This window comes from Anolis sagrei, chromosome 13, assembly GCF_037176765.1.
Source record: "Anolis sagrei isolate rAnoSag1 chromosome 13, rAnoSag1.mat, whole genome shotgun sequence".
NCBI lineage: Eukaryota > Metazoa > Chordata > Lepidosauria > Squamata > Dactyloidae > Anolis > Anolis sagrei.
In genome coordinates, this window is record NC_090033.1 from 8,622,327 (window position 1) to 8,648,448 (window position 26,122).

Sequence of the window (26,122 nt, forward strand, 5' to 3'; positions counted from 1 at the left end):
GAGATGTGTCCAGTGTACATATGAAGTGTCCAACAAGCATCAGAAATGCTCTAAATGCAATCAATGCATGCCAGAAAGATGCAACATCCATCAGAAAAGTCCAATGCACATTAGTTATGTGTGATACACATCAGGCGTGTTCAATGTGCATCAAATCATCATGAGATACAACAGAAATGTCCAATGTGTAGGAGAAGTGCCCGATATGCATCCCAATGCATATCGGAAATGCTCAACATGCGTTGGTGAACATCGGAAGTGTCCAATGGGCATAAAAAGTGTCTGGTCTGTGTTGGAAATGTGTTGATATGTGTTGCAAATGCATCCAAGGAGTTGAATATGCATCAAAAGTGTCCAATGTGTATCAGAAATGTCCAGTAGCCATCGGAGATGTCCAATAGCCATCGGAGATGTGTCCAGTGTACATATGAAGTGTCCAACAAGCATCAGTAATGCACGATACACATCAGAAGTGCCTGATACATGCCAGAAGTATTCAAAGTCCATCAGAAGTGCTCAACGAGCACCGGAAAACAAAATTCTACTCAGAAAAAGTCTGTTTTCTGCTTGCTTCATTCTGCGCAGAATATTCACAGATAACGCCGCGCGGTGCAGAAAATGCTGTTTTTCGGTCCCAAAACAGCCCCGTGAAATATTTTGCGGAGAATCGCCTTATACGATGAATAGTCTTTGAAACCTGCCTAGGTTTCAAAGGCTTCCTCACAGCGGGAAGGGAAAGGGCTCCGTTTGCTCCCCGGGTGGGGAATGACATGCACCCCATGCCTCAAAGTCGAGGACGATGGGATTTGGAGTCCGGAAGACAAACTCCCGCCAGGCCGCTTGCGTTGCGAGTCTCGGCAAATGGAAGCCAGGAGCAAAGGGGTTGAAACTCCGTGGATGGCCAAACCACCTGCATGCAATTGCGTATGGAAATCAGAACCACTTTGCGGAGACGTTTTTTGGGACTTCCGATTGATCCGAGGGATATGTGTTTGCGAGAGAGAGAAAGGAAATGGCTTTCTGGGTAGTCTAAATCCTGCCTCTGGAAACAACAAGAGGAAAAATAAAAGCACAGGCCGAAATCCTGAACAACAAGACGCGACAATAGATTTGCAACTGACGGCCGAAATATTCTATTTTGGCCGTCGGTTGCATATCTATCGTCGCGTCTTGTTGTTCAGGATTTCGGCCTGTGCTTTTATTTTTCTTCTTGTTGTTGGATATACTCTTTGCTTTGTGTGATAACATTACTGATACTAATAGTGGATATGGATGTGATGGAACTACGCAATTCTAACTCCTGTTGTGTGTGTGTGTATATATATCATCGATAAACAATGGCGATACGAGGAAAATTAAAACATACGATGTCGGCAAGACTTTTCATCTCTTGTGCCGTTCTCTCCTTCCCTTCCATCCCCGTCTTTCCCTTCTTTTCCTCCTCCTCCTCCTTTCCTCCTTCCCTCTCTCCCTGCAGCCTCGGCCTTATCTCTCCCTCTCGCTCGGTGCCGCTTCTTCGCCTTCGCCTGCCGTCACAGCGGATTTGGGAAGGAGTTTTATCTTGCAAACATTCCCCCGACTTTGTTTATGTACACCGGGTTGTTCCGAGCCCCCTTCCGTCCCCGAAAGCCCCTGTTTGCCTTTGTAATTGTTATCTGTGCTTATTGTTGTACCTCATTTGTCTCAGGCGGGGGGTGAAGTGGGGGGCGGCAAGGCATGTAGGCTCCCCCAGCCCTCCCTCCTTCTGCCTGCCTCTTTCCCTTTCCCTCTCTCCATTTTCTCACTCTATTCTTTCTCCTTCTCTCTTTCACCCGTTCTCATATTTTCTCCTTCTCTTTCGTCTCTTTCTCCTCCTTGGTGCTCTCTTCCCTTCCTTCTCTTTCTCGTCCTTCTTTCTCTCCTCTTCCCGCCTGGCCTTTCCCACCTCCATTCTCTTCTTTCCTTCCTTCCTTCCTTCCTTCTCTAATTTTTAGAAGCAGAGGCAAGATGGCCATTGGTTGGGAGTGCTTTGACTGGAAGGCCCTTGGAGCCTCTTCTATGATTCTGTAATTCTATTCTTTCTTTCTTTTCTTTTTTCCTGTCTGTCTTCTCTTCCCCATCTCTCAGTCCACTTCCCAGCTATGCCTGTCTTTTCCTTCCTTCCTTCCTTCCTTCCTTCCTTCCTTCCTTCCTTCCTGTTTTTTCTTTTGTTTTATCTTATTGTCTTTCTTTCTTTCTTTTTTCCTGCCTGTCTTCTCTTCCCCATCTCTCAGTCCACTTCCCAGCTATGCCTGTCTTTTCCTTCCTTCCTTCCTTCCTTCCTTCCTTCCTTCCTGTTTTTTCTTTTCTTTTCTTTTATCTTATTGTCTTTCTTTCTTTCTTTTTTCCTGCCTGTCTTCTCTTCCCCATCTCTCAGTCCATTTCTCAGCTATGCCTCTTTTCCTTCCTTCCTTCCTTCCTTCCTTCCTTCCTTCCTTCCTTCCTGTTTTTTCTTTTGGTTCATCTTATTGTCTTTCTTTCTTTTTCTTTTCTTTCTTCTTTCTTTCCATCCCCATTTTCTTTCTTCCTGCCTGTCTTCTTGCCTACATTTCTCATTCCCCACCTTGGCCTGTCTTTTATCTCCCCCTTCCTGTTTTTTGCTTTCTGTTTGTCTTACTTTCTCTTATTTTTCCTTCTTTCCTTCCTTCCTTCCTTCTCTCCTTCCCCACTTTCTTTCCTCCTGCCTGTCTTCTCTTACAGATTCCTCACTCCCCACCTTGGTCTGTCTTTTATCTCCTTCCTTCCTTCCTGTTTTTATCTTTCTGTTTGTCTTTCTTTCTTTCTTTCTTTCTTTCTTTCTTTCTTTCGCTTCCCATTCCCCACCTCTCACTCAATTTCTCATTTTGGCTTGTCTTTTCCTACCTTCCCTTTCTCTTTCTTTACTTCTTTCTTTCTTTCTTTCTGTTTTTCTTTCCTTCCCTACCTTTTCTGTAGCCTTTTCTTCCCCATATCTCACTCTGTTTCCCATTTTGGCCATTTTCCCTTCCTTCCTTCTCTCTCTCTCTCTCTCACCACTTTCTTTTTTCCTGTAGCCTTCCCTTTCCCATCTCTCACTCCATTTCCTATTTTGGCCTGTCTTTTTGTTCCTTCCTTCCTTCCTTCCTTCCTTCCTTCCTTCCTTCCTTCCTTTTTTTCCTTCCTGTTCTTTCTTCCTTTCTCTCCATCCCCATTTTCTTTCTTTCGGTAGTCTTCTCTTCCCCATCTCTCACTCTGTTTCCCATTTTGACCTGTCTCTTCTTTCTATCCTTCCTTCCTTCCTTCCTTCCTTCCTTCCTCTTCCTTTCTCCATTCCTTGATTTCTTTCTTTCTGTATTCTTCTCTTCCCCATCTCTCACTCCATTTCCCATTCAGTCTTTTTCTTTCTTTCTTTCTTTCTTTCCTTCCTTCTTGTTCTTTCTTCCTTCCTCTCCTTCCTTCATTTCCCATTTCCCATTCTGATCTGTCTTTTCCTTCCTTCCTTCCTTCCTTCCTTCCTTCCTTCCTTCCTTCCTGCTTGTTCTTCCTTCCTTCCTTCCTCCCTTTCTTTCAGCAGTCTTCTCTTTCCCATCTCTCACTCCATTTCCCATTCTGACTTGTCTTTTCTTTCCTTCCTTCCTTCCTTCCTTCCTTCCTTCCTTCCTTCCTCTCTTTCTTTCGGCAGTCTTCTCTTCCCCATCTCTCACTCCATTTCCCATTCTGACCTTCCTTCCTTCCTTCTTGTTCTTCCTTCCTCTCCTTCCTCCATTCCCATTTCTGACCTGTCTTCCTTCCTTCATTCTTGTTCTCCCATCCTTCCTCTCTTTCTTTCGGCAGTCTTCTCTTCCCCATCTCTCACTCCATTTCCCATTCTGACCTGTCTTTTCCTCCCTCCCTTCCTGTTCTTCCTTCCTTCCTTCCTTCTTGTTCTTTGTTCCTTCCTCTCCTTCCTCTCTTTCTTTCGGCAGTCTCCTCCTCCCCATCTCTCACTCCATTTCCCATTCTGACCTGTCTTTTTCCAACTTCCATCCTTCCCTTCCATCCTTCCTCACTTTCTTTCTTCTTGTCTTCTCTTTCCCTTCTTAGTATGTCACAACATTTGGCAAAACCTTTGCCTTCTCCTTGCAAGACGGTACCGGCTGCATCCTTTCCAGCGCGCAATAGACAGGCAATGTTTGAAGGGCTCTGTTTTCCCCTTCTTCTCCTTCTCCTGGAAGAAGAGAGAAAGAAGGAGGGAGGGAGCGGAGGAGGAATATAAAAAGAAGGGGGGAGAGGGAAGGAGGGGGGAAGGAGGATAAGCCCCCTGCGCCCCCCTCCCGAATCTCCGCCGAGGGCCAGGCGAGTGTGAGCCGTTTAAAGATGAAAGTGCGAGGGAAATAAAGACTCAATTTAATCTGTCTTAAACTCCTTCAACTTCACGTTTGTGCGGGGAACCCAAAGAGTGAGTCCCTGATTGGGGATAAATACATTTTCTTAACATGCCTCGGAGCTATTACACCCGTCTCCAACACAGCGCTCTATTCAAGCGCCACAGTTTTCATTACCGCCGCTAATAAGTCTTAACGTTATTAAATGCCAAGCTGGATGAGGGGGAAGAAGAGGAGAAAGAGAGCGGGGAAGAGGCTGGGGAGGAGGAGGAAGAGGGGAAGAAAGCAGGGAGAAGGCCTTTTCTTTCCAGGACCGGCTTCCCAAAGGGACCCCCGACAAGGGCCGCCCCACCAGAGATGTCCGAGTCTCTATTCATCCCACACTTTCCTGTATCTACACTGAAGGAGCTATTGCGCATTTGCTTGGCCTCCACGTTTTCACAACAAGTGGGTCCCCAAGGTCTTCTGAGGAGACACAGTAGAAGACATTAAGCACAATGCCAATGTTCTCTCTTCCTTCTACTTCTCCCCCATCCATCACCAAGGAGCTATTGCACTTTCTCATGGCCTTGATGCTTTCCACAACAAGAGAGTCCCCAAGGGCTTCTGACAAAACACAGTAGAAGACACCTAACACAATGACTACACACTCTCTTCCTTCTACTTCTCCCCACATCCATCATCAAGGAGCTATTGTACATTCAATTGGCCTCCACGCTTTCCACGACAAAAGGGACCCTAAGGGCTTCTGAGGAAACACAGTAGAAGACACCTAACACAATGACAACACTCTCCCTTCCTTCTTCTTCTCCCCACATCCATCACCAAGGAGCTATTTCACATTCACTTGGTCTCCATGTTTTCCACAACAAAAGGGACCCTAAGGTCTTATGGTGAAACACAGTAGAAGACACCTAACACAATGACAACACGCTCTCTTCCTTCTACTTCTCCTTACATCCATCACCAAGGAGCTATTGCATATTCACTTGGCCTCCATGTTTTCCACAACAAAAAGGGTCCCCAAAGACTTTCTGAGGAAACACAGTAGAAGACACCTAACACTCTCTCTTCCTTCTACTTCTCTTTACATCCATCACCAAGGAGCTATTGCACATTCACTTGGCCTCCATGCTTTCCACAACAAAAGGGTCCCTAAGGACTTCTGAAGAAACACAGTAGAAGACACCTAACACAATGACAACACACTCTCTTCCTTCTACTTCTCCCCATATCCATCACCAAGGAGCTATTGCACATTCACTTGGCCTCCATACTTTCCACAACAAAAGGGACCCTAAGGGCTTCTGAGGAAACACAGTAGAAGACACCTAACACAATGACAACACGCTCTCTTCCTTCTACTTCTCCTTACATCCATCACCAAGGAGCTATTGCACATTCACTTGGCCTCCATGCTTTCCACAACAAAAGGGTCCCTAAGGACTTCTGAAGAAACACAGTAGAAGACACCTAACATAATAACAACACACTCTCTTCCTTCTACTTCTCCCCATATCCATCACCAAGGAGCTATTGCCCATTCACTTGGCCTCCATGCTTTCCACAACAAAAGGGTCCCTAAGGACTTCTGAAGAAACACAGTAGAAGACACCTAACACAATGGCAACACACTCTCTTCCTTCTACTTCTCCCCATATCCATCACCAAGGAGCTATTGCACATTCACTTGGCCTCCATACTTTCCACAACAAAAGGGTCCCTAAGGACTTCTGAAGAAACACAGTAGAAGACACCTAACACAATGACAACATGCTCTCTTCCTTCTACTTCTCCTTACATCCATCACCAAGGAGCTATTGCACATTCACTTGGCCTCCATGTTTTCCACAACAAAGAGGGTCCCCAACGACTTCTGAGGAAACACAGTAGAAGACACCTAACACAATGACACCACTCTCTCTTCCTTCTACTTCTCTCCACATCCATCACCAAGGAACTATTGCATATTTGCAATTTGGATGACAGGAGTCAGTCTCACTTCCTTCCACATCTATCTAGAAGGAGCTATTGAATATTTGTTTGGCCTTCACTTAGCTACAAGAGGGGCTTAACCTAGACACAGACTGGTAGAGATCTAGGCCCAAACCTCCAAGGATGGTTGGATAGATGCATGGACAGATACATGGATAGATCATACAAGGCATTAATTCATGGATAAATAGAAAGATGGATGGATGGATGGATAGATGGATAGACAGACAGATGGACAGATGGATACGATGGATAGATAGATAGAAATATCACACAAGGCATTAATTCATCAATGGATGAATGGATAGACAGATAGATGGATAACTGAATTGATGGATAGATAGATCATACAAGGCATTAATTCATGGATGTATAGATGGATGGAAGGATTGATAGTTAGATGGATAAATAGATGGGTGGATCATACAAGGCATTAATTCATGGATGGATAGATGAATGGATAGATGGAAGGATGGATGGATCGATAGATGGATAGATGGATGGATAGATAGATCATACAAGGCATTAATTCATGGATGGATATATAGATTGATAGATGGAAAGAAGGAAGGATGGATCGATAGATGGACAGAAGGATAGATGGATGGATGGATAGATCATACAAGGCATTAATTCATGGATGGATAGATGGATGGATGGATAGATGGAAGGATGGATGCATGGATCGATAGTTAGATGGATGGATGGATAGATAGATAGATCATTCAAGGCATTAATTCATGGATGGATAGATGGATGGAGAGATGGAAGGATGGATGGATCAATAGATGGATAGATGGACAGATAGATCATACAAGGCATTGATTCATGGATGGATGGATGGATGGATAGATGGATAGATGGACAAATGGATGGATAGATCATACAAGGCATTAATTCATGGATGGATAGATGGACAGATGGATATGGGTGGATGGATAGATAGATCATACAAGGCATTAATTCAGGGATGGATAGATGGATGGAGAGATGGAAGGATGGATAGATAGATAGATAGATGATAGATAGATAGATAGATAGATAGATAGATAGATAGACAGACAGATGGACAGATGGATAGATAAATCATACAAGGCATTAGTTCATGGATGGATAGATGGATGGACAGATGGAAGGATGGATGGATGGATATTTAGATGGATAGATGGACGGACGGACGGATGGATTGATAGATGGACAGATGGATAGATAAATCATACAAGGCATTAATTCATGGATGGATGGGTAGATGGAAGGATGGATGCATGGATCGATAGTTAGATGGATAGATGGACAGATGGATATATAGACCATACAAGGCATTAATTCATGGGTGGATATATGGATTGATAGATGGAAGGATGGATGGATCGATAGATGGATAGATGGACAGATGGATAGATGGATGGATAGATCATACAAGGCATTAATTCATGGATGGATAGATAGATGGAAGGATGGATGGATGCATGGATCGATAGTTAGATGGATAAATGCACAGATGGACAGATGGGTGGATGGATAGATCATACAAGGTATTAATTCATGGATGGATAGATGGATGAATAGATGGAAGGATGGATGCATGGATCAATAGATGGATAGATGGACAGATGGATGGATGGATGGATGGATGGATGGATAGATAGATCATACAAGGCATTAATTCATGGATGGATATATGGATTGATAGATGGAAGGGTGGATCGATCAATAGATGGATAGATGGATGGATGATACAAGGCATTAATTCATGGATGGATTGATAGATGGATAGATAGATAGATCATAAAGGCATTAATTCATGGATGGATGGATAGACAGACACATAGATAGATAGATGATAGATAGATAGATAGATAGATAGATAGATAGATAGATAGATAGATGGGGGAGAGATCATACAAGGCATTAATTCATGGATGGACGGATGGATAGATAGATAATTCATGGATTGATAGATGGATAGATAGTTAGATATTCAAAAGGCAGGGAAAGAACATTAATTCATGGATTGATAGATAGATATCCATAAGATGCAGTGGAAAAACATTAGTTCATGGATAGATGGGATAGATGGATAGGGAACATATTCCTCTCCAGATAGAGATAAACTCTTTCCTCTCTCTCTCTTTCGCCTATGTTTATTTTTTGCAGAGCAATTCACAGGAGGAGAAAAAGGATCTTCTTTGGCTGCGTCCCTCCGAAGGGAAGGCTTCAGCAATTAATCAAACAATTAATTAAAAGCGCTGGAGGGGAAAACAAGGGGAGAGGGACCAGGGAAGCGACCCATTGGGGACGCACAGCGACGACCCTTCCCAGCCACCGAAATTCCCAACACAAACAAAGGGATTAAAAATAATCATGGGGAAAAACCACCCCTTAGTATTAATATTAATATCCTATGTGCTATCTCAGTAACACGATACAACAACGCCATCCTATACTGTATATATGTAATAGTACAATGACGTACTATTTTGGCAGTATGTATATACGTAAGCACACACATGTACATATAATATTACATACAAGTCCAATAATGTTCTATTGCATAGTAATTGTTATTAATCTCTAAGAATAATAAGAGATAATAATAATAATAATAATAATAATAATAATAATAATAATCTAACTCTAATAGTAATAATTCCAGATAATAACCTAATAGTAATACTAATAGTAATAATTCAAAATAACCCCAGCAATAGAAATAATTCCAAATAATAACCTTAATAATAACAATAGCAATAATTCCAAATGATAATAATAAGAACCCTAACAATACTGAAAAATCTCAACAATAACCCTAACAATAGTAATAGTAATAATTCCAAATAATAGCAATAACCCTAACAATAGTAATAATTCCAAGTGATCACCATCACCACCCTAACAATAGTAATAATTCCAAATAATAATTCTAATAATGGTAATAATAATTCCAAATAATAGTAATAATACTAAAAATAGTAATAATTCCAAGTGATAATAATAATAACCCTAACAATAGTAATAATTCCAAGTGATCATCATCATCATCATCATAATCATCATCACCCTAACAATAGTAATAATTCCAAATAATAACAGTAATAAAATAATTCCTAATAATAATAATAATAATAATAATACTAACTATAGTAATAATTCCAAGTGATAATAATAATAATAATAATAATAATAATACCAACAATAGTAATAATTCCAAGTGATAATAATAATAATACTAACTATAGTAATAATTCCAAGTGAAAAATAATAATAATAATAACCCGAACAATAGTAATAATTCCAAATAATAACCCTAATAATAGTAATAAAATAATTCCAAATATAATAATAATAATAATAATAATAATAATACTAACAATAGTAATAATTCCAAGTGATAATAATAATAACTCTAGCAACAGTAATAATTTCAAATAATAATAATAATAGTAATAATTCCAAGTGATCATCATAATCATCATCACCCTAACAATAGTAATAATTACAAATAATAACCCTAATAATAGTAATAAAAATAATTCCAAATAATAATAATACTAACAATAGTAATAATTCCAAATGATAGTAATAATAATAACCCAAACAATAGTAATAATTCCAAATAATAACCCTAATAATAGTAATAAAAATAATTCCAAATAATAATAATACTAACAATAGTAATAATTCCAAGTGATAATAATAATAACCCGAACAATAGTCATAATTCCAAATAATAACCCTAATAGTAATAATAATAATTCCAAATAATAATAATAATAATAATAATAGCAATAGTAATAATTCCAAGTGATAATAATAATAACCCTAACAATAGTAATAATTCCAAATAATAACCATAACAATAGTAATAGTAATAATTCCAAATAATAATAATAGTAGTAGTAGTAGTAGTAGTAGCAGCAGCACTAACAATAGTAATAATTCCTCACAATAACAATAATAGAGAGACCCAGGGATGGGATGTGTGGCTCTTTCTCCCTCTTTAGAAACTCCTTGGGAAAAGAGGGACTCAAAAGCCGGCTTTAACGAGGCGACAAAAAGGAATGTTTTCCTTCCCTTTCTTTCCTTCTTTCCTTCCTTCCTTCCTTTTCTTTCCACCCCAAACTTTTCCCCTTTCTCCCTCAGAAAAGAGATGAAGCGAAATCCTTTCCCTTTCCTCCATCTCTTCCCTCCTTTTGGGGGTTGTTATTCTTTCTCTCTTTCTGTTTTCTCTCTCTTTATTTCTCTCTTTCTCTCATTTTTAGTGGCTGGAAATATACGTGGCTCCTTTTATTCTTTCCCTCCTCCCAACCTTCAATAGGGCTTCCCCCTTCCTTTTGGGGCTTTTGTTTGGGGGGAAAAGTTGGTTCTCCGCCGCCAAAGAGAACCACAAGGCCTGCCTTGGAGAGCCGAGGGGGCACCCTAAAGACGGCCGTAGGAAACACCCCTAAAACCGTTCCAGACCCACTTTTTTCACGCCTTTGCTACCCCAACCCCTTGCCCTTCCTAGGGATTCTTTAAGAGGCCTCTGGAATGTATAGTTTCCCAAGTAGAGCCTTCGAAAGCCGCGCGTAAAACCCGTGCGTACGTTCTCCGCCGCCAAAGAGACCCACAAGGCTTGCCTTGGAGAGCCGAGGGGGCACCCTAAAAACGGACGTAGAAAGCACCTCCAAAACCGTTCCAGATCCACTTTTTTCACGCCTTTGCAACCCCAATCCCTTGCCCTTCCTATGGACACATTAAAAGGCCTCTGGGGTGTATAGTTTCCCAAGTACAGCCTTCGAAAGCCGCGCGTAGGTTCTCCGCCGCCAAAGAGAACCACAAGGTTTGCCTTGGAGAGCCGAGGGGGCACCCTAAAAACGGACGTAGAAAACACCCCCAAACCGTTCCAAACCCACTTTTTTCACCTCTTTGCCACCCCAACCCCTTGCCCTTCCTAAGGATCCTTTAAGAGGCCTCTGGGATATATAGTTTCCCAAGTACAGCCCTCGAAAGCCGCGCGTAGGTTCTCCGCCGCCAAAGAGAACCACAAGGCTTGCCTTGGAGAGCCGAGGGGGCACCCTAAAAACGGACGTAGAAAACACCCTCAAAACCGTTCCAGATCCACTTTTTTCACGCCTTTGCCACCCCAACCCCTTGCCCTTCCTATGGACACATTAAAAGGCCTCTGGGATGTATAGTTTCCCAAATACAGCCCTCGAAAGGCGCGCGTAAAACCCGTGCGTAATGCGCCTTTTACGCACAGGCGCGGCTGCTGCATATTGTTACTATGAGGGTTACTGTTATGATTGTCGCAAAACTCGCATCAAGGTGGCAAGGCAAGAAGCTCAAGGTGTGATATATATATACACACAAACATATAATATATATACACACACATACATATATACATATATACAAAATGCACATAAAGGATGAGATATATGTCTCACAGATGCAGCATCTACCTTAGAGATGGACAACGCATAGATTAAAGATGCAATCTATCTACATCTATATCAAAGAGACTATATATATATATATATATATATATATATATATATATATATATGAGATATTATATATATGATATATATTTACCTTTCTCTAAGATGCAATATCACAAAGATACAATAGGCACATTAAAAATGCAATGTCTAAAGATGCAACATACCTTTCTCTAAGATTATATATATATATATATATATATATAATATGATATATATTTATCTTTCTCTAAGATGCAATAAGCACATTAAAAATAAAATGTCTAAAGATGCAACATACCTTTCTCTAAGATCATATATATATATATATATATATATATATATATATAATCTCCATTTCTAAGCCGAAGAGCCGGCGTTGTCCGTAGACACCTCCAAGGTCATGTGGCCGGCATGACTGCATGGAGCGCTGTTACCTTCCCGCCGGAGCGGTACCTATTGATCTACTCACATCTGCATGTTTTCGAACTGCTAGGTTGGCAGAAGCTAGGGCTGACAGCGGAAGCTCACGCCGCTCCCCGGAATCGAACCTGTGACCTTTCGATCAACAAGCTCAGCAGCTCAGTGCTTTAACCCACTGCGCCACCGGGGGCTCCTATATATATATATATATATATATATATATATATGAGATATTATATATATGATATATATTTACCTTTCTCTAAGATGCAATATCACAAAGATGCAATAGGCACATTAAAATGCAATGTCTCCAGATGCAACATACCTTTCTCTAAGATTATATACATATATATATATATATATATATATACACATACATATATATATGATATTATATATATGATATATATTTACCTTTCTCTAAGATGCAATATCACAAAGATGTAATAGACACATTAAAATGCAATGTCTAAAGATGCAACATACCTTTCTCTAAGATCACATATATATATATATATCTATATATATAAATTTGTTAGGGACATCCAACGAGGAAACAAAACTCAAAAACCCCCCAACGAAACTTAACCAAAATTCCCATGCCCATAACACAACCCACAAGGTACAAACATATCTACTCAAAATGAAAAACAACACAACAACACACTCACAAAACGGCAAAACAACAAAACTCAAAAACCCCCCAACGAAACTTAACCAAAATTCCCATGCCCATAACACAACCCACAAGGTACAAACATATCTACTCAAAATAAAAAACAACACAACAACACACTCACAAAACGGCAAAAGAATAAAACTAAAAAAAAACCCAACGAAACTTAACCAAAATTCCCATACCCATAACACAACCCACAATTATTATTATTATGCTATTGTTCCTCTGAGACCCTTTTAGGGGGAATGGGAGAGGTGTCAGGTCCCAGAGGCAATGCATTGCATTATTGTTATTGTTATGATGGTGGTAAAATAAAAGGAAATAAAAAGTGAAAGAAGGAAGCAAACAGGGAGGGAAGAAAGGCAAAGGAAGAAAGGGGGAGGGAATGAAGGAAAGAGAGAAGGATGAAACCAAGTAGTGAAAGAAGGAAAGAAAGAAAGAGGTAGAGAAGGAAGAAAGGAGAGAAAGGGGGAGGAAAAGGGGGAAGGAATAGGTAGGGACCTCTCTTTCATAATAGTCCAGATATCTACCTCAACTTTGATAAGTTTTACTATAGGCCACAGCAACGCGTGGCAGGGCACAGCTAGTATATATATATATATATATATACACATACATACATACATAGGATATTATATATATGATATATGTTTACCTTTCTCTAAGATGCAATATCACAAAGATGCAATAGGCACATTAAAAGGCAATGTCTCCAGATGCAACATACCTTTTTCTCAGATTATATATATACATATATATATGTACATACATATATATTTACCTTTCTCTAAGATGCAATATCACAAATATGCAATAGGCACATTAAAAATAAAATGTCTAAAGATGCAACATACCTTTCTCTAATATATATATATATATATATATATAGATAGATAGATAGATAGTGCAAATGCAATATGCACATTAGAAAGATGCAATACCTATAGATCTTTCACTGAAGATACACACACACATATATCAAAGATGCAATATATGCAGTAGATATTATAGACCTTAAAATGCAATATGCACATTTTGGCAACATCCCTTCCTCGAAGAGGCCATATATGTATAGGTGTGATATGTATATATATATACAAACACATAAGAGGCCATATATATGTATATATGGCCTCTTAGAGGAAGGTCATATATGTATATATGACCTCTTAGAGGAAGGGATGTTGCCTCTTTAATGTGCATATTGCATTTTAGAGTTGTTGATGTTGTTTATATTATTATTATTATTAGCAGTAGTAGTATTAGTATTATTAGTATTGTTATTATTATCATGCTGTTGTTTTGGACAAACTCTCCTCTAATTGTTGAAGGCTTTCATGGCTGGAACCACTAGGTTCTTGTGGGTTTTTTCGGGCTATATGGCCATGTTCTAGAGGCATTTTCTCCTGACGTTTCGCCTGCATCTATGGCAAGCATCCTCAGAGGTAGTGAGATCTGTTGGAACTTGGAAAATTGGTTTATATATCTGTGGAATGACCAGGGTGGGGCAAAGAGCTCTTCTCTGCCGGAGCTAGGTGTGAATGTTTCAACTGACGACCTTCATTAGCATTCGAAGGCCTGGCTGAGCCTGGGAAAATCTTTTGTTGAGAGGTGTTAAGATGTGCCTGGTTGTTTCCTCTCTGCTGTTTTGCTGTTGTAATTTTGGAGATTTTTTAATACTGGTATCCAAATTTTGTTCATTTTCATGGTCTCTTTCTTTCTGTTGAAATTATCCACATGCTTGTGGATTTCAATGGCTTCTCTGTGTAGTCTGACATGGTGGTTGTTGGCCCTATAGCCCAAAAAAACCCACAAGAACCTAGTGATTCCAGCCATGAAAGCCTTCGATCATCATATCTTTATTATTATCTCCTTTCCCAGGAGTTGTGAACTTCAGCTGGATCTGAGCTTCCATTGGTCAGTTGAGGAGGATGTGTCTTTGTTGTTGTTTGTTTTGGAGAGGGCAATGAATAGACTTTGGAGAGGAAGCAACACTTTTGTGTGCCATGGAGTTGCATGGCCTGCCTTCCAAATCTCTCCTCCTCAAGTTCAATGGCGCCTCTTTCTGGGTTCATTTATTTGGAATTTCCAAAAGAGGAAATTGAGGGAGAGAGAGGGAGAGAGGGAGTGAAAAAGCAAGCAAGCAAGCAACAGATTTTGCGAGGCCTGAATGCCAAATCTGGGCACATTTGGACAATCATAATAATACAAATCTTCAGGTTTGGATCGCCAAGGGCGCCTCCAATTTTCCAAAACAACAACAACATTTGGAGACAATGCTGACAAACCAGAAAAGGTTCCCTTTGGAGAGAAGGATTATTTCCTTTCCATGGCTATCAGGATCTTGTTTGTTGTGTACTCATCTGGCTGTGTATCAAATAATAATAATAATAATAATAATAATAATAATAATAATAATAATAATAATATGATGGCTGGAAGGAGAAGGCGAAGGAGGAGATGAAGGAGGAGAAAAGGCCTTATAGAAGAAGGAAGAGGAGAAGAAAAGAGGAGAAACCTTGTAGACAAAAGAGAAACAGTCTCATAGAAGAAGAAAAGGAGAAGGAGGAGAAGAAGGCTTCTAGAAGGAGGAGAAGAAGGAGGAGAAAAGGTCTTATAGAAGAAGAAAAGGAGAAGAAGGCTTCTAGAAGGAGGAGGAGAAAATGTCTTCTAGAAGAAGAAAAGGCGGAGGAGAAGAAGGTTTCTAGAAGGAGGAGAAGGAGGAGGAGAAAAGGTCTTATAGAAGAAGAAAAGGAGAAGGAGAAGAAGGAGAAAAGGTCTTACAGAAGAAGAAAAGGAGAAGGAGGGGGAAGAAGGCTTCTAGAAGTAGGAGAAGAAGGAGGAGAAAAGGTCTTATAGAAGAAGAAAGAGGAGGAGAAGAAGCTTTTTAGATGAGGCAGAAGAAGAAAAGGCCTTACAGAGGAAGAGAAGTTGTTTTGTATGGTCGAAGGCTTTCATGGCCGGAATCTGGGTTGTTGTGGGTTTTTTCGGGCTATATGGCCATGTTCTAGAGGCATTCTCTCCTGACGTTTCGCCTGCATCTATGGCAAGCATCCCCATTCATTCACACCTAGCTCCAGCAAACAAGAGTTCTTTGCCCCACCCTGGTCTTTCCACAGATATATAAACCTATTTTCCTAGTTCCAACAGACCTCACTACCTCTGAGGATGCTTGCCATAGATGCAGGCGAAACGTCAGGAGGAAATGCCTCTAGAACATGGCCATATAGCCCGAAAAAACCCACAACAACCCAGAGAAGTTTTTCCTCTCTCTCTCCAAAAGCAATAACAAAAGGGTGCTTTTGGAGAGGTTCTGCTCTTGGTTTCTCCTCTTTGGAGAGGAGAACTTTCCCCAAACATCATCATCATCATCATCATCATCATCATCATCATCATTCTGTTGGAGAGATCCATCCTTTGAAGCACATTTGGGGAAAGAACAATGCTTTGGTTGAGGTCCATTGGAAAAGGAGGTCCACCTCTCCAAAACAAAGCACTAAAGTACTCTCATTGCTAATATTATTTTACAGAGAGATCTTATAGAAGAAGAAAAGGAGAAGAAGGAGGAGAAGAAGGCTTTTAGAAGGAGGAGAAGGAGGAGAAAAGGTATTATAGAAGAAGAAAGAGGAGAAGAAAAGAGGAGGAGGAGAAGCTTTTTAGATGAGGCAGAAAAAGATAAGTTATTCCTCTCCCTCTCCAAAAACATTAAGAAAAGAGTGCTTTTGGAGAGGTTCTGCTCTTGGTTTTAGAGCTGGAAACAGACTCATTTGGAGAGGAGAACTTTCCCCAAACATCATAATCATAATTCTGTTGGAGAGGTCCATCCATTGAAGCACAGTTGGGGAAAGAGCAATGTTTTGGTTGAGGTCCATTGGAGAAGGAGGTCCACCTCTCCAAAACAAAGCACTTAAGTACCCTCATTGCTATTATTATTTTTCGGAGAGGTCTTATAGACGAAGAAAAGGAGAAGAAGGAGGAGGAGAAGGAGGAGAAAATGTCATAGAAAATGAAAGTGGAGAAGAAGAAAAGAGAAGGAGGAGAAGCTTTTTAGACGAGGCAGAAGAAGATAAGTTATTCCTCTCCCTCTCCAAAAACAGTAAGAAAAGAGTGCTTTTGGAGAGGTTCTGCTCTTGGTTTTAGAGCTGGAAACAGACTCATTTGGAGAGGAGAACTTTACCCAAACATCATCACCACCATCATCATCATCATCATCATCATCATCATCATCATCATTCTGTTGGAGAGGTCCATCCATTGAAGCACATTTGGGGAAAGAGCAATGTTTTGGTTGAGGTCCATTGGAGGAGGAGGTCCACCTCTCCAAAACAAAGCACTAAAGTACTCTCGTTGCTATTATTATTTTTCAGAGAGGCCCTGATTTCCAATGGAGTTGTATTTCCTGGAAGAGGATATTTTGGGGATATTTCCCCAAAATATCCCCTCCAATTGATTAATTGATGGCGGGTTATTAATGAATGGAAGATGAGAAAATGAGGGCGCAAATCTTTTTGGAAACTCTTTTTGGAGAGGTTGATTTTGGAGGCTTCCTTTGGAGAGGTCCTGCTCTTCTATGGATCTGTTTTCCTTGCCTTGGAAGGCTTCCTCAGCCCCCCTTTTCCCCCTCCCCAAACACCCCCCATGGCGCCAAATGCCATCCAGCCTTGGACGATAATTGAAGGCGACGAGGCCCATCCGTCAAGTGTCAAAGGAGGTTTCCAGGGACCGTTTAGGAAACAGCAAGCCTCTGATCTGTTTAACAAATTCATTTCAAGGGGGGGAAACAAGGGGGAAAGAGACCCCTTTCTCTCTGTCTCTTCCTCTCCTTGACTTATCCAGGGCTACAACAACAACAACAAATCATCACATAGTCCCAAACACTTGGGAAGTGTCCGATGTGTTATCCAATATAAGGATCTTGTTTGTTGTGTACTCATCTTGTTGTGTATCAAATAATAATAATAATAATAATAATAATAATAATAATAATAATATTCGCCGATACATCACACAGTCCTAGACACTTGGGAAGTGTCCGATGTGTGATCCAATTCAACAGCCAGTAGAGTGTCTGTTGTGGACTCATCTTGTTGTGTTTCAAATAATAATAATAATAATAATAATAATAATAATAATAATAATAAATGATTATGTTGGCTGGAAGGAGAAGGCGAAGGAGGAGAAGGAGGAGGAGAAAAGGCCTTATAGAAGAAGAAAGAGGAGGAGAAGAAAAGAGAAGCATTTTAGATGAAGCAGAAGAAGGAAAGGCCTTACAGAAGAAGAAGAGATGGAGAAGGAGGAGAAAAGGCCCTATAGAAGGAGGAGGAGAAGGAGAAGAAAAGAGGAAGGGAATGAGAAGAAAAGGGGAGGAGAAGAAAAAAATTATAAGAAGGAGAAAAGGCCTTATAGAAGAAGAAGAGGAGGAGGAGGAGGGAAAGTATAGAAGGAGAAAGAGAGGGAGGAGAAGAAAAGGCCTCATAGAAGAAGAAGAGGAGGAGAAGAGATAAAGAAGGAGGGGAAGAAGAAAAGTCCTTATAGAAGAATGAGAAAGAGGAGAAGGAGTAGAGGCATTGAAGGAGAAGAAAAGGCCTTATAGAAGAGAAGGAGGAGAAGCAGGAAGAGAAGAAAAGTCTTTATAGAAAAAGAAAGAGGAGAAGAAAAGGCTTTATAGAAGAAGAAGAGAAGAATAGATGGAGAAGGAGGGGAAGAAGAAAAGTCCTTATAGAAGGAGAAGAAGGAGTAGAAGGAGAAGAGGACTTTTGGAAGACTGAGAAGAAGAAGCAAAGGAAGGAGAAGAGAAAAGGTCTTATAGAAGAAGGGAAGATGAAGAGAAGGAGAATAAAAGCTTATAGGAGGAGAAAGAGGAGGAGAAGAGGCCTTTTAGAAGAAGGAGAAGAAAAGGCCTTATAGAAGAAGAGGAGGAGGAGAAAAGTATAGAAGAAGGAGAAAGAGACGGACGAGAAGGCCTTATACAAGGAGAAAGAGGAGAAGAAGGATAAGAGGCCTTTTGGAAGACTGAGAAGGAGAAGGAGAAGGAGAAAAGGTCTTGAAGGAGAAGAAGGAAAGGTCTTATAGAAGAAGGGAAGACGAAGAGAAGGAGAAGAAAAGTCCTTATAGAAGGAGGAGAAAGAGAATAAGAGGACTTTTAGAAGAAGGAGAAGAAAAGACCTTATAGAAGAAGAAGAGGAGGAGGAGAAAAGGCCTTATAGAAGGAGAATGAGGAGAAGAAGAAGGAGGAGAAAAGGCCTTGAAAGAGAAGAAAACGCTGTATAGAAGAAGAAGAGAAGGAGAAGAAAAGTCCTATAGAAGGAGGAGAAAGAGAAGGAAGAGAAGAGGTCTTTAAGAAGAAGGAGAAGAAAAGGCCTTATAGAAGAAAAAGAGGAGAAGAGATAGAGAAGGAGGGGAAGAAGAAAAGTCCTTATAGAAGGAGAATGAGGAGAAGAAGGAGAAGAGAAGAAGGCGAAGGAGAAAAGATCTTATAGAAGAAGGGAAGAAGAAGAGAAGGCGAAGGAGAAGAAAAGTCCTTATAGAAGGAGGAGAAAGAGAAGGAGGAGAAGAGGCCTTTCAGAAGAAGAAGAAAAAGAAGAAAAGACCTTATAGAAGGAGGAGAAGAGGGCTTTTGGAAGAAGGAGAAGAAATGTGTGTGTGTATGTATCTATTTACACACATACATATGCCAGGGAGATCAATGGACCCCAAAGGCTCTCATTCCTGGAAGCTAAGCAGGGCCGTCCTTGGTCGGGCTTTGGATGGGAGTCCGCCAATGGGTTTTATTTCAGAGGAAGGCAAGAGCCAAACCACGAGGCCTTCCCTTGCCTAGGAAAACCCTATAGAAGGCATGGTTTGCTACCAAGAGGCCTAGAATTCCCATCAGAGCCCATTTCCATCTTGAAGTTATTTCCATTTATGGGATGCGAACAATGTGTCGGAACGAGAAAAACCAACCGAATTCTGCCAACGAAAACAACACCCTTTCGAAACCTTATTTGGGAAGATAAAGCGGGAAGATTGCGACGAGGGGAAGGGGAGAAAGGCCTCCTTGATGGAAATCTGGAATAAATTATGCAAAATTTATGCGCACCACATATTTGCATAAGGTATACAGGTCATTTGCATAACGTATACAAGCCAACTCTAAAACAACCCAGATAGCATTGGAAACATTACTGGAAATAATACAATATTCTTAGTCTGGGGATGATGGGAGTTGGAGTCAAAGGCGCATCCAAACCAGTAATTCGACTCTAAAAGTTTCCATCAACTTTTGCTAAGAATCCGTTACGGAGTTTAGTCCGAACTGGAAGAAGAAGCATGTCTTTTTGATTGCATACATTCCCTACTGGAAATAATGCATTATTCTTAGTCTGGGGATGATGGGAGTTGGAGTCAAAGGCGCATCCAAACCAGTAATTCGACTCTAAAAGTTTCCATCAACTTTTGCTGAGAATCCGTTACGGAGTTTAGTCCGAACTGGAAGAAGAAGCATGTCTTTTTGATTGCATACATTCCCTACTGGAAATAATACATTATTCTTAGTCAGGGGATAATGGGAGTTGGAGTCAAAGGCGCATCCAAACCAGTAATTCGACTCTACAAGTTTCCATCAACTTTTGCTAAGAATCCGTTACGGAGTTTAGTCCGAACTGGAAGAATAAGCATGTCTTCCTGATTGCATACATTCCCTACTGGAAATAATACATTATTCTTAGTCAGGGGATGATGGGAGTTGGAGCCAAAGGCGCATCCAAACCTGTAATTTGACTCTAAAAGTTTTGTTGAGGATCCGTTACGGAGTTTAGTCCGAACTGGAAGAAGAAGCACGTCTTCCTGATTGCATACATTCCCTACTATTGCTATAATTCCATACATCAAAGCAAGGCTTATCCATTGTAACTTTGGAGAGGGTTCGAATGGACCCCTATGGACTACATATCCCATTTTCCATCCAGGTTTAGCCTCATGGGAATTGCAATCCAACCTTTCTCCAGAATGCCAACATGTACCAACGCTGCTCCATAAAAACCAAAGTTGAATAGATCCGCATCGCAACACAAATTTGCATATTAATTAAAATATATATTAATTATCCATTTGAATATTCAATAGTGCAACTTTCCTTGCAATAGGCTTCCAAGTTGGTTTCTTCCCAAGGATAAAGTAAATGCGCAACAGAGGATTCGCCACTTCCAAACCAACAACAACAATAAGTATAACAATAATAACAACAAGAAGATTAAGAACAACAACAATGAAGTCGAGCACTCTTATTTGGGAAAGACTCCAATATCTAATCAATACAATCAATACAATTGTCATAGTATATGTTGAGCTCCCTTATTCAATCTATATGCACGAAAGTCAACGTATGTATCCATGTTCCAGAAAGGCTTGATCTGGACCAAACTTGGGCCACAGATACTTCAACTTGCAGGATATCATCGTCTGCATCATCTTGATGGATGGATGGACAGACAATTAGGTGTATTGGATGGACAAACGGATGTGTGCATGGATAGATAAATGGATGGATAATTACATATACTGCATGGATGGATGGATGGACAATTAGGTGTATTGGATGGACGAATGGAAGGGTGCATGGATGGATTAATGGATGGATGGATGAACAGGTAGGTAGGTAGATAGATAGATAATTACATATACTGCATAGATGGATGGATGGACGGACGGACAATTAGGTGTATTGGTTGAATGGGTGCATGGATGGATTAGTGGATGGATGGATGGATGGATGGATGGATGGATAGATGGATGGATGGATAATTACATATACTGCATGGATGGATGGACAATTAGGTGTATTGGATGGACGAATGGACGGGTGCATGGATGCATTAATGGATGGATGGATAGATGGACAGGTAGGTAGGTAGATAGACAGATAATTACATATACTGCATGGATTAATGGATGGATGGACAATTAGGTGTATTGGATGGACGAATGGACGGGTGCATGGATGCATTAATGGATGGATGGATAGATGGACAGGTAGGTAGGTAGATAGATAGATAATTACATATACTGCATGGATGGATGGATGGATGGTCAATTAGGTGTATTAGATGGATGGGTGCATGGATGGATTAGTGGATGGATAGATGGATGGATGGATGGATGGATGGATGGATAGATGGATAGATAGATAGATAATTACATATACTGCATGGATGGATGGATGGATGGACAATTAGGTGTATTGGATGGATGGGTGCATGGATGGATTAGTGGATGGATAGATGGATGGATGGATGGATGGATGGATGGATGGATGGATAGATAGATAGATAGATAGATAGATAGATAATTACATATACTGCATGGATTGATGGATGGATGGTCAATTAGGTGTATTGGATGGATGGGTGCATGGATGGATTAGTGGATGGATAGATGGATGGATGGATGGATGGATGGATGGATAGATGGATAGATAGATAGATAATTACATATACTGCATGGATTGATGGATGGATGGACAATTAGGTGTATTGGATGGATGGGTGCATGGATGAATTAGTGGATGGATAGATGGATAGATGGATGGATGGATAGATGGATGGATGGATAGATGGATAGATGGATACAATTACATATACTGCATGGATTGATGGATGGATGGACAATGGATGGGTGCATGGATGGATTAGTGGATGGATGGATGGATAGATAGATAGATAGATAGATAGATAGATAGATGCATAATTACATATACTGCATGGATGGATGGACAATTAGGTGTATTGGATGGACGAATGGATGGATGAATAGATGGATAGATAGATGGATGAATGGATAGATAGATAGATAGATAGATAGATAGATAGATAGATAGATAGATAAATAGATAGATGGATAATTACATATACTGCATGGATGGATGGATGGATGGACGGACAATTAGGTGTATTGGATTGATGAATGGACAGGTGCATGGATGGATAGATGGATAGATAGATGAATGAATGGATGGATGGATAGATGAATGGATGGATAGATATAGATAGATAGATAGATAGATAGATAGATAGATGGTAGATAATTATACTGCATAGATGGATGGGTGGATGGATGGACAATTAGGTGTATTGGATGGATGAATGGATGTGTGCATGGATTGATTAATAGATAGATAGATAGACAGACAGACAATTACATATATTGCATGGATGGATGGATAGATGGATGGATGGATGGATGGACGGACGGACGGACGGACGGATAGATAGACAGACAGACAGACAATTACATATATTGCATGGATGGATGGATGGATGGACAGACAATTAGGTGTATTGGATGGACGGACGGACAGATAGATAGATAAATGGATAAATAGATGGATGAATGGACTGATAGATTGATAGATGGGTAATGAGTTACATTGGACAATTAGCTGTATTGCATGGGATGTAGATGCACTGATTGAGTCATCGCTGCTTAAGTGGAATGAAACTACCATAAACCTATAGTGTTGTGTTCTCAAGGAGAGTAGGAACAATGCCAGGGTCTCTTTGGGTGGAAGACATTTACCTGATTGATATATATAGACATATCTATAGGCTTGAAAAGGGCCTACCTTTGTCGCCCAGGATGCCGTCGATGCTGTGCTTGGCCTTCTTCTCGCCATCCTCCTCCTTCTTGTCGCAGTCATCCTCCTCCTCCTTCTTCCCGAACTTGATTCGGAGCACCCGGCTAATAGAACTCACTAAACCTCGGACATCAAAGACACAAGAAGGAAGTATAAGCTGCTTGGGAAGGAGACAGGCGGGCCCGAAAAGAGATCCGAAATTGGTCCAGTCTTACATCAATCGGTTCAAAACTATTGCCATAAACTATGTTGAATAGCTTGAGACTGGATGTGAGATTTGTTTACAAACTATAGCAAAACGTGCTGCGCGATGTTCCTTCCACAGAAACAAAGTTTAGGCATTAGAACCAACTATTTCTAAGTTTTGATGATAGAACCAATTGGGAAATAATATTGATAACCCAGGAACGAAAATTGTGTTACATAGTGCAATTGTAAACTATATATCTCAGTTGTTAGAGCGACTGAATCAACTGGATATGGTTTAGAAATCCCAATAGTTGACTATAGGGTCAAACTGGAGGACCTAGAGATGCCTAGAAATTAATTAAAATAGTTATTTAATTTTTTTCCACAAATCTTCCCCTTGAAAAATGGAGGGCCAATTCGATTGCAATCATCCTCTATGTAGATGATATCCTATTAACTGTGTTGGACCCTCTACTCGCTGCCAAAGCGAATAGAGGGTCAATCAGAAAGTCCTAAGAAGAGAATTGGAAAGTTCTCACAAAATGTTACCTAAGGCCGTGGATTATCTGCCTTGAACTGGATTATATGGCAGTGTGGACTCATATAATCCAGTCCAAAGCAGATGACGTGGAATATCTGATTTGATAATCTGGATTATATGGCAGTGTAGAAAAGGCTTAGGTCAGGTAAAGCACTCCTGAGAGATGTCTATCCAACCTCTGGGAAAAACCCAGAAATAATAATAATAATAATAATAATAGTAATAATAATAATAATAATAATAATAATAGATGAGTCCATCCAACCTCTGAGGGATGCGAAAGCCCATCCTATTGTTCAAAAGTAATCATAATATATTTATTATCCGCTTCTCCTTGTGGCCAGAAAAAGACTAGGTGAAGTTGACGTGGTATCAAAGTGGCACCCAAGTTTCCTTCTCACCTGAAGGGACAGTGCTCCGGTCGCAATGGCCGTCCTTCAAGAGACGGTCCCGGATCTCCCAGCTAAACATCCCGGGATTCTCTCGTTTGTATTCCTCGATTTTCTTCTCCACGTCCGGAGTAGCAACCTGCTTTTGGGGTCAAGGGACAGGGACAAAAGGGGGGAAAATTTGGGAACAGAAGAGAGAAGAAAATCCACTTTTAAATTCACATTGTTGCACAGCAATAGAATCTGAAACTGGCACTCCCCTTTGACTCTTAGGATGGGTCTACACTGCCACTACTAAAATTAATAGTAGACGGAGACTAACATCTTCTTCCTGAACAGCTCAAACTATTTGGAAGTTCTTCCTAAAGTGACTTCTAATACATTTTGATGTCATTCATTCAGGCCTAGGAGACTGGAAATACATTTGGAATGGCCAGATATCACTGTCTCGCTTGCTTACTTGTTCCATGCAGTTTTTCCTCTTTCATTATTAGTTGAGACCAGTTTGGAAATCTCTATTTTTGCTGGGCCCATAACCCAATGGGAATTCTTCCTTGTGACTGTTTTTGCTGGGACCATAACCCATTGGGAATTCTTCCTTGCAAATATTTTTGCTGGGCCCATAACCCATTGGGAATTCTTCCTTGCAAATATTTTTGCTGGGCCCATAACCCATTGGGAATTCTTCCTTGTGACTATTTTTGCTGGGCCCATAACCCATTGGAAATTCTTCCTTGTGACTGTTTTCGCTGGGCCCATAACCCATTGGGAATTCTTCCTTGCGACTATTTTTGCTGGGCCCATAACCCATTGGGAATTCTTCCTTGCGACTATTTTTGCTGGGCCCATAATCCATTGGGAATTCTTTCTTGCGACTATTTTTGCTCGGCCCATAACCCATTGGGAATTCTTCCTTGTAAATATTTTTCCTGGCCCATAACCCATTGGGAATTCTTCCTTGTGACTGTCTTTGCTGGGCCCATGATCTGTTGGGAATTTTTCCTTGCGATTGTTTTTGCTGGGCCCATAACCCATTGGGAATTCTTCCTTGCGACTATTTTTGCTGGGCCCATAACCCATTGGGAATTCTTCCCTACGACAATTTTTGCTGGGCCCATAACTCATTGGGAATTCTTCCTTGCGACTATTTTTGCTGGGTCCATAACCCACTAGGAAATCTTCCTTGTGAATATTTTTCCTGGGCCCATAAACCACTGGGAATTCTATGCAAGATTGCTCGAATCCCAACAATTTTGGCCATCAAGGCCTTGTGTTTACTAACACCTGCTCTTTGCTTCAAGACACCTGCTCTTGGAAACCAAGCTTCCTCATTCCTCTCACTTGTTCCTTACTTCTTTGTTTGGGGCACAAGTTTGGACAACAACAGCCATGGAAGGGCTTTCCTTTGTCTCCCCTCATCTATGGGTCTACTCTAAGTGGACTCACCAACCGAAACCGGAGATTTGGATGCTGCGTAAAGCTAGCCACTTTG

General features: G+C 40.6%; 1 protein-coding gene across 4 annotated transcripts in view; it reads right to left on the minus strand.

Moving 5' to 3' along the window:
• Positions 1–26,122, minus strand: part of PAX7 (paired box 7) — a 175,644-nt gene that overhangs the window by 128,632 nt on the left and 20,890 nt on the right. Inside the window, exons 3-4 of one of the 4 annotated variants that reach the window (XM_060758790.2) lie at positions 24,643–24,769; positions 23,500–23,628 (exon numbers count right to left, since the gene is read on the minus strand). In XM_060758790.2, coding sequence (XP_060614773.1) covers positions 23,500–23,628; positions 24,643–24,769 — 256 coding nt within the window. Of the gene's footprint in view, positions 1–23,499; positions 23,635–24,642; positions 24,773–26,122 lie in introns of all 4 variants that reach the window. The other 3 variants (XM_060758788.2, XM_060758789.2, XM_060758786.2) reach the window with 3 other exon arrangements.